Here is a 17576-nt window from a genome sequence, read left to right on the forward strand (position 1 = left end):
TTCTGTACGGTCAATATATGTATCAGATGAAATGCCATTTTGCAGTATACGTGCACTGATGACGTGTGATATGACTGTCTGAAATGAATGATAATGTCATCATACCATTTTCAACATACAGGTACATTAGAGAGTAACTGCTGGATGCAACAAACCTCGTCAAAAACTCAGCATCTCTCATATTTTTCAACTGTTACTGAACATTCTTCCGGACGTAAGTTTTCGTTTAAGGAATAGTATTATTTGTAAATACCACTTGCAAAGATTAGTATTGCCTTTTCACATACAGCAACGAGATAAAGGCAGATAAGGAGATGAAGGGAATGGGGCAGTAGTGTTTAAGTACGAATCTATATACTTAATGCAACACAGAGAGTAAATGAATGTTATTCATCACTTGGTTTCTCCCTTCTCTCTCTCTCTCTCTCATGCACAAACACACACATATACACACACACACACACACACCCTGTGCTCGCAGTGGCACATAACCTGACACAAAACCATTTGTCAATATTCGCAGTTTACCATTATACATATGTAAAATGTTGAATTAAAATGGAATGGGGGTAAATTCAATTAACTGTTTGGTCCCATTTCATATTTCTCTACACAATTGACCCCTGACCTGACACAAATACCTAAAAGAAGTTAGGGATCACCCGCCATTTAAGATACAAAAGTTTGAACCATTTGACTTGTTTTCAAAATGTTCTAATTGTAAGACAAAGTCATCATTTTAATGGCATATCTATTTTAACTGTGTTGCAATAAAAATGAATATTGCACTCGTTAAAAGTATCAATTGTTATAATTTTGGGTGGTGAAGTGCATGTACGTAGAAATTTGGATAAAATGTCTTGGCCTCTCAACTTTCTCAGGGCTATGTGAAAATCGAGGTTCTAATGGATAGATGGCATGCTTGCAACCACCCATGTTAATAGTCATCTTGAGAATTACAAGAGAATTGCAAGTGCTTTGACTGGCACATTCTTTAGCCATGCTCCAATTCCGTGGTTCGTCACTGCAGGAAAAAGGTTAGTACCTTCCCGCATGAAAATGCAGTAGTATCGAAGTAGCAAAGAAGCATTAACGCAGTAGTGGTGTGGAGCATATTTGCAGTAGAAATGCAGTAGAGCCTACTGCAATTCTACTTCAAAAATTACATAGGGTTGTACAGAAGAGGAGCATTAATGCAGTAGATTAGCAGCATGATAGAAGCATGTTTCAAATATGCTAATTAGCTCCCCAATCGAAGCAGATTTGAAGCATGTTTGCAGTATGATTGCAGTAGTCTACTGCGCTGGAGTATCTACTTCGTTTTCGTGCGGGTTATATTATTAAATAGAGGTTTTGACAAACAAAAGACCACCAAAACATTCTTCCGGAAATCTCAATTAAAAAATAATTTTAGAATTATATCGGACATCCTACAGAAAACTATCTACGATGTACACGTACGCTTAAATAAGTATAACTACTTTAGATCATTCAATTACCAAAATACATATAAGTTAACTACTTCATACATGTAGCTCACAATAGTAAGACACAATATAATAATACTGGATATAGTATTTTGTACAATATGCATTTGCTACTTAGGCATAACTGACTTTATATACTTGGCCACTGCATAACATGTCAATAAAATTAACAAATATAACAAGAATTGATGGTAGTTTAAATGCCGTTGGCAAAATTCGTTTTATTTTTGTTCTAAATTTTGAAGTTTATCTTACCAACGGGACTGGCCCATAAATAGTGGTTGAGAATGCCTGTCCTTGCATGTACCTTCTTCCAGGACAAGATATTACTGTAATTGTAATGTGCGTGTGCATTACGCAATATGTCAGGAATTATATGAATTAGACAAATCTGTGAATATCTTGTGAAAATCAATATATTGCCGTTTTAGACGATATCCTCCCAGCAGGTGGATTTGCCACGCACCTTTGGGTCTCGAGGTTAGTTTAAAGCTTCTGAAACGAGGTTCCACCTATGTTCTACCAGACACCAGATGGATGATGTCGTCAAAGTCTCAAAATCTACCAAAGGGCCCTCCGCCGATTTTGGAGCAGGTAGATCGACCCCTGGTAACATGTTCCCGGAATCTAGTAGTAAGTGAAAGGAGACCTCCTTACAAAAATTTCAAAAAGAATGTGTTATAGAGCTCAGTGGAATTCCTGCCTAAGACATTTGTCCCCTAGCAGCATATAGAATTTTGCCCAATCACCTATAGGTTGAATAGTGGGGAAAGGGATATGTTATCCTGTTATATTTTAATTGAGTTATCCCATAACCTCACTCAGATTTGTTTGGGGATTTCGTTGTCATGTATTTATAATAGCCAGCTATAAATATTGGTGGAATATTTTGTGTGAGGCCACAAGTCAGCTGCTGAGAGAACTGTGACATGGGACTAACAATTAAGTGCATTTGCCTAAATTCCCGTTCAACCATAATGTTTTGTTTTTCAGCAGTTTCACTTACTGTATCTATTATGGTAGGCTGCGAATATTGAAATATGTTTATGTCAATATATACATGTATGCCACTGTGTGTGTGTGTGTGTGTGTGTGTGTGTGTGTGTGTGTGTGTTTGCGTGTGTGCAAGAGAGAGAGAGAGAGGGTGGGGAACCATGTGATTAGTAATACTATCATAATGCCTCAATAACAATTATGATGAATATCAATATCAATAATGGTGGTTGAGTTGACGCGAGCAACATGCTTTTTACGCTCGAAATTGTCTAGTTTATCTTACCAACGGACTGACCCTCTAACAGTGGTTGAAAACACTTGTCCCCCATGTTCGCTTTACCAGCGCCGCAGATTATTTGCGTGTACCGTAGTTCTTAACTACAGATTTTTGTTTCATGAATCAGATGTTTTGTGTCAAGGTCTGTGTGTGTATGTATGTATGTATGTGTGCTGTAATGCTTTTTATTGACGACCTAGCAAAAATTGGCACATTTCGTGTGGTTTACGGCATTTAATATTTATTATTTTAGAGTATTTTATACAAAATATATAAACATAATTTACACTCGATTATGGAAATGGTTTGAAACGATATCGAGGGACACGTATCTTATAATCTACATGGTATACGGGGTGGAAAATGGCTTAAAACTAAACATTGTCACATTTCTGGACGTAAATGTAAATACGACCTACTTTCTTTCCTGCAACATGTAAAGCAAAGGAGTTAAGCAGAAAATACCAGTGTCTGTGCAAACATCAATTTTCAGGACATAATTCAACGAAATTCTGCAATATTTCTTCATTAAAAATATTTGAAACATTATACATGTACTGATATTTGGTTCAGATAAGTGTCAATCATTTGACAAAAGCACTCGTTCAATATGCATGTTAAATTAATTTGATGTGCCAAGGGTGGAGGTCCTGACATGTAACACTACAATGTCATAATAGTTTTAATTATTCAACACTGATCAAAACTGAAATCCACCGCTTGACTTTAAAGTTTGATAAGATTCAACAAGCAATTCGAACAGAGGTATTACGTTTTTTTTTTTTTAAATTCTTCAGCCTATCAAATACAGGCAACTGACTGGTTGATTGGAAGCGCAAGATGCGCACCCTATTTAGGGTCTTCGATGTAAACGGCGATGGATCATGGTTACTGTACAGCAGAAAATATGGAGGTGGCCGACAGAGATACTGCAGAGTAAATGAAACTTGACGATTTTTGTCTGAAAAAATGTTGGATTCGTATTTTAATTGTAGGCCTGCTTGGTAATGAAAATGATACATATTATTATATATTTTTCTAAAACATATTAGAAACCTATTTTATTTTGCACAAACATTCCACATGCTTATGCCATTATCAGCGAAAGTCAATAAAAAATACCAACATTCTTCAGTAGTATTTAAATATATACATTCATTCATGTATTTTATGTTAAACGTGCGGTACTGTAATATACATGTATTTCAGAAGAAAATTCTAATTGCTGTCAACCAACCGGCTTAAATGGCTGCACTGTAATATACATGTATTTCAGAAGAAAATTCTAATTGCTGTCAACCAACCGGCTTAAATGTCTGTCACGCCTAGTATAGCTGTTAGAGGGTATTTATCTTTACCCCCAGCTGATTCGGTAGGCGTGACATATGTTTAAGCCGGTTAGTTGACAGCAATTAGTGAGACTCCCCAGGGAGTTAGATCAATCCAGAAGGATCGATCTAGGCACGGGGACCCAGTTCAAGATAATTACCCCCTAATAGCTTTACTAGGAGCGACAGAAAGATAGATCAATCCAAATATCTGTGGGAACCAATGCCGTGCCTAGTTGAGAGATTTGATATCTAAAAATTCAAAAGTAAAGGCACATAAATTGAGGATGAGTTCGTGCAAAATCACCTCATCAACATGAATGAAAGCAAGTTCCGAAAAATATGGTTTGATATCCTTTCTTTAAGATTTCAAATGATGGATATTGATGTAGATACATTTGTGTCTCTAGATGAACCTGCTTTTTCTACAGTTTCAACATCATGGACACTGACAATGACGGCTTCATCTCCAAGAAAGAGTTTGTTCACGCACACACTGAATTTTAGTCTACAGAAAATCCTGACAACAAATACAATGAATGCTTTGGTCCGCTCACTGACATTGAAAATTGAAACGATGCTTTCTATTACCAGTTACCAGATACTTAAAATGATAATTCGGTTCATTAAAAACGCAATATAAACTTAAATGTGACATGGAATATTACATACCAATGTTCTAGACGAACGTCCTAAATATACAATATATGCGATTTATTAAACTAACAGAAACAGTTGATGCCGAATAAGTTAAAGCACAAATTGAACAAAGTCCTATTTGGATCTCAGTACGTACTGTTGCAACAGAATAAGTATAGAAACTTGGTAACATACAAAATGATTTTAACGATTGTTGAGGTTGATGGTGAAATTTTTTTGTTGTGAGACGATAACAGCTGTACATAAAATTTATACCATTATATCTTTAAAAAATAAATTTTAACAGTGATGTATTTAAAATATTCCAAATATATATATATAAGCATTATAGATCTAAGTGTTTACATGCAGTCACCTGTACCATTGTTATTGAATATACAGGGTATTGTACAGAAAAATATGAATTGACAAATTTAACCATTTGCAATATCCTTAACAAATATGTAAAACGGCCAATCATATAAAGTCATCCACGGTGGAATGAGGGGTTGAAAAAAATGTCCATTCACTGAGTTAACAACAAAAACCGTGACAGCACTTTGAACGCAGCCATAATTAAGCCACAACCTAGATTTGTGCTGTTCTTCCATCGCCTTGGTTGTCGTCACTTGCATTAGCATCTCCGTGCTCAGTGGCACGAAAATGCTACTTATCACCTGCGTCATTGAAGAACTCCTCGACGTAGAGCCGCAATGGCGACCAAAGCGACGGTTCCATCTCCCCCCTCTTGAGTTCCATGAGCTGTAAGAATCACAGATATATTTTTAAAAAGCACATCCCCACCTTGTTTCAAAGGCTACAGCATTACAAAGAAATTTGGCGTTTGATTGGTTGAAAGCTTCGCGTGATTCTTTGGTTTCATTCTTTCTGAATTAAATTCATAAGACAAACAGACCGCCGGGAATTTTCAGAATTAATCCATACAAAAGCATGAAATAGTTTTCACAAGTATATACGTCAACTCGCTTGGTGTCCATCCTCAGTATCTGTATCTTTCTTTCATGGCAAAAAATGAATACTTCGCTGATTTAATTTTTTTGCTTAAATCAAACAGTCAAATAAAAGTGCCATTTTAAAATAGTGTTTTACCTTGGGAATCAAAAGCAACAAAACCGTAGTTATGATAGCGAAGAGCGTGAAGCCAGCTACGACCCCAAAGTTGACACTGGGCTCTTCTTGTACGAGGACACCTACTGGAACTCCGACAACAGTCGCCAAGGCAATGATAACCATAGCAAAACCAACCAGACTGCTGTCACCAGTATCTCTCTTCACCGACATCACCCTAGAAAAATAAGAAACTAATGCAAATATTACGTTATATCAAATAGCAGTATAATAATATAAGTAGAACCGAAAGTTGTATCCATGACGTAGGTAGAAACTACAGACCCTATATATACAGGGAATACAGTAAAAATGTCTGAAAGTAAACTTCAAGCATTATGTCAATAATGTGTTTCCATGTTGTGTCTGACGTGATTCGAAGATTTGAAAGTGTTCTGGATGCGACAGATAGTGTGTTGGATGTTACGGTGTACATATTGGTTCACGTACCAGGTAGGCCAGGCCAAGCAAACAGAGACCAGCAACAGCAGACCTTTGTACACGATAAACGCAATGGTCCAGCCCATAGCGCTCCCGCTGTGACATTGGCGATAGAAGGTCTGATACCGCACCATCTTGGCACCATCTCTCTAATTTAAAGAAGGAACAGGGGTAATATTATATTCAAGACAAACTGTGAGGCAGCAGCTGAGCTAATGTACTGGTCGCACATGTGCCACCTTTGGTACAATATGAAAAAAAGTACTAAAGCAATGTGACTTTGAAAAAAAGACCAATTACCAACTTGATAAGTAGTTGAGTCTAAAAGCAATATATTCTCTTTCACAAGGTACATATACATGGTGGAGACCACCAGTATAGGTCAACTTACAATTTCGGGTAAAAGCTTATCTTCCACCACGAGTGGGTCAGTCAACTGCCAGATAAGCAGCATCAAAATATCAATAACCAACAGTATGGCAACTCCAGACAGCATGCGCAGTTCTACTTGCAGACCCTGGCAGATATATATTGTACATAAAGATCCGAAACTGAAGTCGTAACATTTTGGTTTGCCACATTAAAGATGAACAACATTCAATGTACGTGGATATATGTGTGGTATACGTATATCTGTGAATATCCGTAAAAATCCATCAGTCGCCCTGGTAGAGGGTAGGTACAGGTATATGTGAGTGGTTTATGTGTGAAATAGCACGGGCACTGCAGCTGTAATAAAAGCATTTAATGTAGCTTGCTTCGTTGATAGTTGATGTGTCTGCTTGGGTAATCATTGTATTTGCCTGCAATCCTTTCTATGAGAATGTTTTGGATTTCACGATATGTGACAGTCTGTTGTACGTGAGATTTAAGTGGATGCACACAGTACAGCTCATGTGAGACAGAATCAAGAGCTGACCACTACAAGTTTAAGTTAATTTCTTAGTTAGCTAATAACTATCGAATTGTGTCCCACATGCAGTGTGCTGAATACGACAATATCATGTATGCGACAATTTAACAGATGTGGCAGTATGCAATATGTTAATAAAACGCTGCGTTTTACTCAAAGCCAATATTACATTAATAAAAACTCACCCAATCCTGCTGATAACGAAAGAGGCGATACACTCCCCACATCTTTAGAGGCATGGTACCAAACGACAGTGTAAACCCAGTCACAAACAGCCAGACAAAGGCATTACATGGTACATTACTGGTCGACGGCAACTCTGTCGCACTGCCTAGAACAAATGATCTGGTTTTAGAATATAGACCTGTATAGTACGTATAATGCAACTAAAGCCCCTTTCAGAATAGGGGAGTACTTAGTCCGAGGGTCAAATTTGGCCGACCTATTTCAAAACTTCCCCACGGGATATATATTCAGTGCCTGCTAGCGGATTAGATGACAAGCTTTGTAGTGGGTCACCATCGGACTATGAAAAGGGCCTAAAACAAATGTGTTATTTTTTCTTAAATGCAACACGGTAGAAGTCACCAGCAAAGATTAAAAAACGGGTTACTAAAATACACAGAAAGTTAATTAGGTAAGTGGCTTAATAGCTCTGAATTTAGCCAGTGATTACCCAAGTGAAAATCACACACTGAACACTATCCATATAGCATCATATAGCACTCTCTGAAAATGAACATTTCATACAGAACAGCACTGCTTCCAAAACAGAAAGCAATCACACTGATTTTTCCAACAAAATCTGCACTTCAGTCCTATAAACCTTTGAGAATCAAGTTTGATAATCATAAGTAAAATTCATGGCAAATGTGTCCAAGATAAAGTTTTCTTCAATTTTGATTCAACATTACATTATGCTGTTAATTTTTAATAACGAAATAAAAGCATCATGGATATTCTGAAAATGTGACTTCTTCAAGCCTATGGAAGTTCAAAGTCACACTTTGAAAATGGCGATATGTGGAAATTTTAATTCTTAAAAAATAAATAAATAAATAAAAAAATCCAGATAAGTTAACCATTAAGATAAGTCTACCATATAAAGCTGTATTTTAGTCATATGTTACTTTTCTGTAAGTTTAAGAAGAGCAAGTGACATGGTTTTCCTTTAACGGCGACGACGGCGACGACAGACGCAGGTGATGGCTATATGTTTGGTGACGGCTAGATGTGTCTGTACATAAAAAGATACACTGAAATCGACTTGCAAGGCTGCTCACCTTGAAGAATGACACTGACAGCCAGGAAGATGCATCCCAGTGCAATGGTGCTGTTCATCAGTGGCCATGAGTTTTGAATTAACCTTAATATTAAATTATATTGTGTTAGTTGTGATCGTGTATGTCGTTGTGACAGGAATGGTAGTCCTAGGAATGGAAGTCCAGGCTATAGGGTCCCATATGGTTAGTATATGTTAGGGTGAGTCGTAGTATTGGAGCTAGCATATGGGACGAATGTCATCTGTACAAAGTAATGGGAAATTTACTGTCATTCCTGTCACACCGGTGCTTTTGCAGTCAGAAAACATATGAATGACAATTAGTGCAATAAAACTTAAAATATCCTTCCCATGTGAACAAAAATTCTTGAAATGGGTTGCTTATTCGCACCTGTCAGATATTGATCTATGATTGATTAAATTTACACACTTTATGACAGTTATATGAACGCATTCCTGCCAGAGCTGGTTCCAATACGTACTGCGTCTTCCATTTAACAATCGTTATTAAAAGGAACGCAACAGTGATAAGAATTGATATCACAGCGATCACAGTAAAGGCTATTTTTAGTTCGTCTGCGACAACCAGTACTTTTCGGACCGTCCTGTACCCAGACTGAGGTATGGAGCCACCTATGGAGAGAAAAAAAATATGTCTTACACAGCTGCTCAGAAGGCATCGGGTGATTACACACTTAGAACTATTTACAAGACAGCTAGTCCACTTGGACGACCCGCCACCCTCCAAATAAATAAATAAATAAATACATAAATAAAGCCCATGCGGAAGCTGCATGGACATCAAAGCCAAACCCAACATGGATTCAACAGATGGTTTCCACTGTGCATCAGCAGGGAAGTTAACATTTTAGCTGAAAAAAAAGCACTGTTTCTGTAACTTTCCTTGCCGAAACTGAATGTTTTCCCTATTCTATTTATTTATGACAGGCGTATATAAATAAACGAAGGCGAAAATATGAGGAGATAGATCTATGAAGTCGACATACTGCTTGGGTTCAGACAATAAAATATTGTTGAATGAATTTTAGTGTTTGGTGATCAGTGCACTGAATATTTAGAACACCCGCAGAACGCACCATGAGAATACCACAGGTCATTAATCTTCTCCGACAACGTGATGTTCCGGGATTTCTGGTCATAAATACCAAACAATATAGCTGTACCGTCTGAAATCAGAAATAGGATACCAATTTATCATTGATTTCAGGATATAAATTACTTTATACGTAGAGGGCATAGATAAAGAACTGGATGCATGCATACACCTCTTCTTCTCTATCACACTCACACACTCGAGCAAACGCACACACACGGAAACACAGACGCACACTAAAGCAACTGAATTGCAATTTATATTTGAAACAATTTTTCCACGGTTGTTGAATGTGTCGGCATGGGCTCACTGGTGTACATATAATGTTTGGTATTGTGTAACTCGTCTGCTTAATTAAAAACGAATAATAATAATAATAATAATAATAATAATAATAATAATAATAATAATAATAATATTAACTAGAGAATCAGAGAGGCGATACCTCCTCCGGGTATTGTACCACCAGCTGTAGCAAGCGCATTCGTATGGATGCACCGCTTACGATGCTGTGCTTGACAAGCTGTACAATGCAGTAAACAAAAGTTCTCAATATTTTTGTTGAAGAATACCATTTAAAACAAAATCATGGGTAAAAATAGGTTAATTCCAAATTTGTGAAGTGCGGCTCATGTCGAAAAGTAGGTCAAAGGTAAATTTAAAGATCACAGTAAGGGTGCCCATTCAAATTCAATAGTAACTATAGGCATAATTCTGCTAGTTTGGGAGACATAACGGATAGAAAAGTTGCAAAGTCCAGTTCACGGTGAATTAGAGGCCAAAGGTCAATTTCAAGGTCACATTTGGATTGCCAGTATATGACTTCCTATTCAAGTTCAAAGTTATATTTGACCTAAATCCAAGAGATGGGTACGTAGGCCCTTATAGTCTAGGAGGAGAAGCGGTAACGGTGACTTGGCGGCTGAGCCGGCGGAACGGCGGGTCGGGACTTAAACCATGTGTACCGCCAGCGCCTGGTGGTACAATAATATGAGTGTTTGCTTGACTAGTGGCTGTCGGAGAGGAGGTGGTTGTGTGTGGCTTTATTACATTACATCTGGATGAATGCTTAAAACCTACTTCTTATTTGCTCCATAGACAGCCAGCTCATTCGACTTCCATGCAGTGAGAAAGACACTGGACCCTTGAAAGAGAACAAAATGTCATAATGTTACATAAGCAATGACGGGTTTGTGTTTTATTTTTTTATTTATTTATTTTTATTTATTTATTTATTTTTTTTTTTGGGGGGTGGGGAGGTTAAGCACGTGTTCCTCCCTTACAGTGTAGCTTACAAGTTACTTCTATATATCTCCCATGAAAGTATAACTTTAGATCCGAGTCAAAGTCAGGCAATGTCCCCTCTCTGTACCCTACAAGTGAAAACCATAGAAAAACATTTTGTCTCTGACCCCACCAAAACTTACGGAATAGTTAATAGAAGAAAACAATGAATTCACTTCAAATATGTCTCTCTGGAAATGTGAAAATACATTAAGAGCTATGACTTGCCTACTAGTTTTTAAGACAATAATAGTGAAAACACAAAAAAAGCCCCATTTCAGAGAATCTTGTCGATTAACTCTTCCCCTGCATTATAAGACATCTGAAAAACCTTGAAATACTTACCGACGCCCCGAAGAAGTTGGTGCAATTCATTTCTGGCATCAGAGCGTCCGTCACCGTGCTCAGATCGGTGTACCTGAAGTTGGTGATCGCTCTTGGCGGAAGACGAGGCAGACTCTTGTTTAAGGCCAATGCAGCCGCCCATATGGCGTCATAATTCACTTGATATAGTATTATTCTGGTGTCATCATTGTACCAAGGTTGTTCTTTCATTTCCCTCAAAATTTCTGCATGATCCTAAAACAATGCGCCCGCGTATATACAGATATCAACAACGTCGCTCATCGACAGAGTTTACTACTCTTTAAGTTCACAAGATTTCCGTATTAAAGAGACTATGTATTGTTGATATTACAGCTTGAAATGCCTGCACGATATGTTTGTGTGTGTGTGTGTGTGTGTGTGTGCATGCATGGCCGCTGTGTGTGTGTCCACATGCGTAAGCGTATAGGTATACAGGTACCTTTACTGTAAATGCCCGTAATGATTCATATCCAACTTCGCTAGCATGTTTAGCGTCAGCACGGAATATAATGAACTGCCCTTCTGCCGCTTGGACCACCTGCTCTGCGTTACAAGAGAGTTGTCCTTTTTGATTCATGTTGGATGCTAAGTTGCGGTAATCTTTGACATGTTGCATCAATGTCAGCCAAACATATTTCTTTCCAATCAAGCCATATTTGTATGCCTGTTTGAATAATAATAAAAAAAAAGATAAGCAAACCACATCCTATGTCAAATATATGTTCTATGTCATTTTTAAAAAGTGTGGAATATTGTGTTGGATACAGAGCTGCCTTACGCAGATACTGTCATACGGTACATGTACATGTAACACTCTATCTCCCCTTTGAAAAAGTAAAACTTAATCAAGCACTTTCATCTTTCCAAGGGTTAAACACGACACCTTTTCAGAACCACAGAACCAATCTATTAGGGAGAGAAACAAGAGGGTCAATTTGTGTTTGATACAGTCAGTCTCCGCCATTGTCTTGTTTAAGATATATGTTAGCAAATAAAAGCTGATAGCAAATAAAAGCAAAGAATGTAAGTACGACTGGAAAATGCCAAAAACTAAATACATAATGGTACTTTTATTGCATTTTCAGTCCCAAGAAGTGTAGCGTGTAAGCGTAGCCAGTTACACTTCGGATTGGATTGTCGTTGTCTAGCTACCGAAGTGACGGGAAGGCCGCTAGGAACTGTAGGTCGTTTCCAACTACTAAATGTACAAGTGACATTCGTCCCATAAACATGTACTAATCCCAAGACTCCGACCAACCAAACCTGTAGTACTCATATGGAAACCCGGACTTCCATTCCTAGGACTACTAGATTTAGAGGTAAATTAAAGGTTTGCTTTATTTCATTTTATTTTAATATATTACGGTGTTTTTATGTCCCGATAAGCAGTTTATATACATATTAATGAAGTAACAAAAACAACACGGTTCCCATAGCTTTTCTTCATTAATTTCATTTTGTGTATTTTTCTTGTAGTAAACGCATATTTTTGCATGTGTTATAGATCTACTTAGCCTTCAAATGAGGGGAATATCGCTTTACACAAAACACGGGATCTCCGTTCTTAGATTAATTTTTCGGTTTACACTGAAAGAAATTGAAAATTGAAAAATAAACCCAAACTCAATGGAAATTTGCTCTTGGATTTAAGGCAAATCAAGACAGTTTAGAATTTGAAATTATATATAATGTCCTGTTATATCCCTTTGGTATTTTGGCGCTTTGGGGCTTAAAAAAAAAACTAGTTGTACATGTAAGTGTAATAATCAAATAATTTAGAATAGTATACATTAAAAACATCAGTGGGGGTTGGGGGAGGGGAAGGTGATGTCAAAGGTAGGTCTCGAACCCAAGGACGTAACATGGCGATTCAAGAACATTTACCCTGTGGTCTTGCACGTTAACCACTACACAGACGAGCCGAAGTTGCATATTCATATACATTTATAATTGCATCATTTAACCGTATTGTTGGATAGGGACTTCCATTACTGTCAAAGGTGTAACAGGAATAAAAGTCCGCCAGTCCTACCTACTATAATTATGAGCCAGGAACCTTAGTCCCAGTAGGACTAGCATTCCCAAGTAATCATTACCAGGAACCGAGGTCCTATCCTGGGGAACCTGGATTACTATTACACCGGCAGATAGTGTTTATAAAACTACCGGATTAGCTGTACTTTGGCGGCTCGTTGGTTCAGCCCATAACAGACAAGTTGTGCGCTATCATTTTAACCTTACCTGACAAAACACATGACAAAGCGATGAGCCGTGTCCGTGAGTGTGATGCATAATTACCCTTGCGTCCAGTTCCTAGAATGACAGAAAAAACTAGCTAATTTTATATGAAGGATATTGAATGTGTATCAAGTAGGGCAAATATAGGAGAAAGACACCATTGAACACAAGGAATGATGCATCTCTCCCATTATATCTTGGATAGCTTAATTCGGCTTCGTTTTAAACCAAGAAATTTGTATTGCAGTTTAAATCCATTCACTTATGATTAAAGTCTCGCCTTCAGTTCTTCCATCACTTGGCCCAGCTGCTCTACTCTATAGAATACAGAAGTGACAATTTCTATGCCCGACTGTCTTAGGAGAATTTCCACTTCTTTCGACATCTACTCGGAAAGAAAAAGCAAACACAGTTGTTCTTTAAAAGAACCCAATATTTCTTCAAACAAATGTATAGGTTTTGCATGCAGACATGCAGCAATTTTAATTGCCGCCAAAAGCCGCTAAAATGAAAAAATTCGTTTTACTTATTAATCAAATTCGTTACATGAGCCTAATTTTACATTTCATGCGTGATATACAGGCAAATAATAATACTAGATTTCCTTCAGAGGCAAAGAAATATTATGCTGTCAGTCCACTGGAAATGTCAGTATCCACTTTACCTCTGTAACCAGCTCCTTGTCCTCCGCAAGCAACGCCACGCGGGTCCAACCGAAGCGCTTGACAAAATCCACTTCTATGGTGATAACGTCTAGCAATGAGCCGATTGTCCGGTACAAGTATGGGAAGACGAGTCTTTGGGATAGTGTGGAAGACGGGCTACCGGTCGAAATCTGCAATATACACGTATCTATATAAGGATCGGTTGGTCCTCCACGTGAAATTTGTGGTGGTGAGCATGCCCCACTTCCACAAAAAAAGAAAAAAAAAAAAAAAAAAAATTCACTACGGATTTGTAAAGTCTGGCTCAAATCGTTGTGAATGGCCACATTCGCATATCTCACCCTCTCATGTACAGTATAGTGTTACATCACTCTCATGGAAACAGTAGTCAACTTAATATTTCTCAGGTAGCTTCCACATGGCGAACGGAGCGGAGATTTAATTACTGTACCCCGCAGGGACGACGTGTGGGGAGGCGTGTGAGAGGCGGAGAGACTATTAAAAGATTAGGCGGCATTTCCTTTCATGTACGTCCGCCATATTTAGACCCAGAATGGTAAAGCCTGGCTAAAATCGTTGTGAATGCGGTCTATGACGGAAGCATTGAGTATCATTCATTTAGCCTACCCCTGACCACAGTGTGCGCTCTAGAAGTCTGCTACAGAATCATTGTACCGCTGATCCTTTAATTTTGTACTATTATACCTGTTATCAGAGGGTAAACCTAACTCGAGTTCCACATCCAAATCAATATGAAAGATTAAATACTTTTAAAATTGACCGCACAAATTGGGACACTGATTTGAATCTTTTATTTAAAGTATGTTTACATTTTGTTTAAGTGAATCATACCTGTATCATTTTCAGTTTCCCCGTGATCTCTCCTATCACATCCGTCTCAGTGATGCTGCCGTAATGGAGCAGTGCCATGACAGGTGGGTCTGTTTTTGACGTCATCAGATCTTGGAGCTTGGCCACGGCGTTTCCAACATGATATACAGATTCGTTTGCAGGCACCTTCAGATAGAAGAAAACAATGGCTTAATTATCAGTGGATTGATTTCTTTTAAAGGGAACTACTAAGTAGCTACTGCAATAATGTCACCTGTAAAGAAGCCTATTAGTCCATGAGCCAAAGGCCAAAAAATCCAATTTGGCTGCACCCCCCGTCAGGCAAAGGTTTTAAGATTGATTCCTGTAGTTTAGAACCTGAATTTTTCATTTCTGCTTGTTTCCGGCTTGAAAAAGTGTCCGTTTGTACCGGAAACAGGCCAAATCCAAGATGGCCGCCAGTAAATTCATGTGTCAACTGTAAATACAAAAATTGATTTAAAAGTTACTTAACAACTTAATATTATCAAAATTTGCACTGATCACAAGTACTTTGGACTTCTTTGATTTTTCAGGCACTTTACATTTTTCAAGATGGCGACTGAATCCAAGATGGCGGCCATTTTCCTTACTTTTCGTGAAAAAATACAAATACCTAAATTTGAATTTTTTTTTTTTATTAACCAAAAATTAGGAATATTTTACATGTTTTGATGTATTTGAATAAGTTGAAGTCTATATTTTTAATTTTTACCAGTTAATTTATCACAAAATTGTACATTTGAACACAGATGGCTCTAATCCAAGATGGCCACCACATAAAATGGGCTTTTTGATTTGATATGTCAACAAGAGTTTCTCAGTATAAAACATCTCAGACTACTTAATGGAGGATTTATTGTACAGGTCATGGTATGAAATGTATGACTGAATAATTTAAATTGTTTTGATATTTTGTTAAGGGTATAAAAATCCAAAATGGCCGCCAATTTCTGGATTCAAAACGTACATTATTTTGATTTGCATGTTAAAAAACATTAAACTGAATAATTAGCAAATTAAAAATATTTATTTTTTGATAAATTTATCTATATTGCAATCTCATTTTGCTTCTTGGACACTTTATTCTGTCAAAAAGAGGTTAATTTTTCTTCATTTGTCATGATTCTAAGTTTGCCATTGATAAAAATGAACTGCACGCTACCCGTATGGACAATACCACATGTTATGAGCCTTACGTAAAAGGCTATTTCTGAGCTTAATTGTTCAAGTAATGGAATGGAATATATAACTGAATGATTCAAAATGCTTTTAGGCTTGTAGTTTAGGGTTGAAAAGTCCAAAATGGCCGTCAATTTCTGGATTCAAAACAAACGACATTTTGATTTGCATGTTGAAAAGCATCAAATTGAATGATAGGCAAATGATTAAAGCTATATTTGGATAAACTGCAGTGTCCTTTTACTGTTTAGAATCTAATTTTTCCAAAAAGTAATTATCTAAGCTCCAATCATCAAAAATATCCAAGATGGCCACCAACAAAAATGAATTTTAGGTAAACATGGATGAAAACACACTGTTGAGTCGTAATTTTATACATGGATTTATATATATATGCCTGTGCTTAATAAGGTTAAGTGAATGTCAAATGCTTTGCCATTTTCTTGAACAGAAATTGATGCATAACACACAAAGGACAGCAATTTTTTTCAGCAGCAACTATATAGGTTAGTAAAATGACAATTTTCAATATTGCAGACAAAATGCATGCCCAAAATGCCCTAACAAGAGTGACGTACATCATTTACAACTTAAGGATCAATAGTTTGTTATATGGGGGGTGGGCTGTAAAATTTAATTTTCATATGATAGCACTTCTATTGTTACATTTCAAATGGACTTGGGTTGGTAAAATCTTTAATTTATCTGAAAAAAGGGATGGATAACATGCAGCTGTAGCATTATTCTACATGTATAAATCCGGGAAGCAATCACTATCATAAACTAAGGGTGCTCTCCCAGAGATTTAGATCGATCTAGAGATTAAGATTTAGATCGACCTAACTCCCTGGGGGTTCACGCTAAATTGCAGTCAGCCAAGTGGGCACCATAGTTAATTACCCCCTTACAGCTTTTAGTAGGCGGGACAGATGCTTAAGCCAGCCAAGCTGACAGTAATCTAGTGAGACTCCCCACAGGGATAGATCGATCTAAAAATCTATGGAAATGGGGTGTATGACCAGCAAAGAAGTTGCAAGAAAATGTCTGGATCTCCAAGAACATCTTTTGTCTCTTTAGAGAACAGTGCTGGATAATAATACATTCAGGGAACTCATGAAGTGATGCTGCAAAGTGAAGTACATTGATGGTGAATGATGTATGGCACATGTAAGTGACGATGAAGGAGTTCAAGCACAACATGACAAATTATGTTTATGATACAATGTATATATAGGTGCAGGTAATTCTTGCACTTCACGGATAGGTACTGCTCAATATGTTCCATGAATTCTTTTAAAATCCAACATTATTCTGTTGAGAGGAAAAATATTTGGAGATCCAAACATTGGAGAAACACAGACTAAAA

General features: G+C 37.4%; 2 protein-coding genes across 2 annotated transcripts; both read right to left on the bottom strand.

Annotated features, from left to right (window-relative positions):
• Positions 1-3759: 3759 nt before the first annotated feature.
• On the bottom strand, positions 3760-8569 carry LOC147761521 (gamma-aminobutyric acid type B receptor subunit 2-like). The gene is made up of 6 exons (XM_087013920.1): positions 8493-8569; positions 7395-7540; positions 6688-6813; positions 6306-6445; positions 5838-6033; positions 3760-5489 (listed from the first exon to the last, which is right to left on the bottom strand). Exons 1-6 carry the CDS (start codon positions 8548-8550, stop codon positions 5394-5396), a joined length of 762 nt encoding a protein of 253 aa, XP_086870046.1. The 5' UTR covers positions 8551-8569; the 3' UTR covers positions 3760-5393.
• Positions 8570-8893: 324 nt separating this feature from the next.
• Positions 8894-12221, bottom strand: LOC106154736 (gamma-aminobutyric acid type B receptor subunit 1-like). Its single transcript, XM_087014220.1, has 5 exons — positions 11695-12221; positions 11235-11468; positions 10686-10749; positions 9589-9678; positions 8894-9124 (listed from the first exon to the last, which is right to left on the bottom strand). The coding sequence occupies exons 1-5, from the start codon at positions 11869-11871 to the stop codon at positions 8898-8900; spliced, it is 792 nt and encodes a 263-aa protein (XP_086870346.1). The 5' UTR covers positions 11872-12221; the 3' UTR covers positions 8894-8897.
• Between the last annotated feature and the right edge of the window lie 5355 nt (positions 12222-17576).

Source organism: Lingula anatina, chromosome 5, assembly GCF_051362555.1.
Source record: "Lingula anatina isolate TDL-2025a chromosome 5, LinAna3.0, whole genome shotgun sequence".
NCBI classification, from domain to species: domain Eukaryota; kingdom Metazoa; phylum Brachiopoda; class Lingulata; order Lingulida; family Lingulidae; genus Lingula; species Lingula anatina.

Bases quoted from the DNA above. Each gene is read 5' to 3' on its own strand.
- LOC147761521 (XM_087013920.1), bottom strand. From the start codon at position 8,550: ATGAACAGCACCATTGCACTGGGATGCATCTTCCTGGCTGTCAGTGTC. The intron at 6,814-7,394 runs GTGAGTTTTTAT...TATATCTGCCAG, and splicing joins TTCGTTATCAGCAGGATTGG to GGTCTGCAAGTAGAACTGCG. The intron at 6,446-6,687 runs GTAAGTTGACCT...TCTTTAAATTAG, and splicing joins ATAAGCTTTTACCCGAAATT to AGAGATGGTGCCAAGATGGT.
- LOC106154736 (XM_087014220.1), bottom strand. From the start codon at position 11,871: ATGCAACATGTCAAAGATTACCGCAACTTAGCATCCAACATGAATCAA. The intron at 10,750-11,234 runs GTAAGTATTTCA...TTCTCTTTCAAG, and splicing joins CCAACTTCTTCGGGGCGTCG to GGTCCAGTGTCTTTCTCACT. The intron at 9,125-9,588 runs GTGCGTTCTGCG...TTCTCTCCATAG, and splicing joins TGACCTGTGGTATTCTCATG to GTGGCTCCATACCTCAGTCT.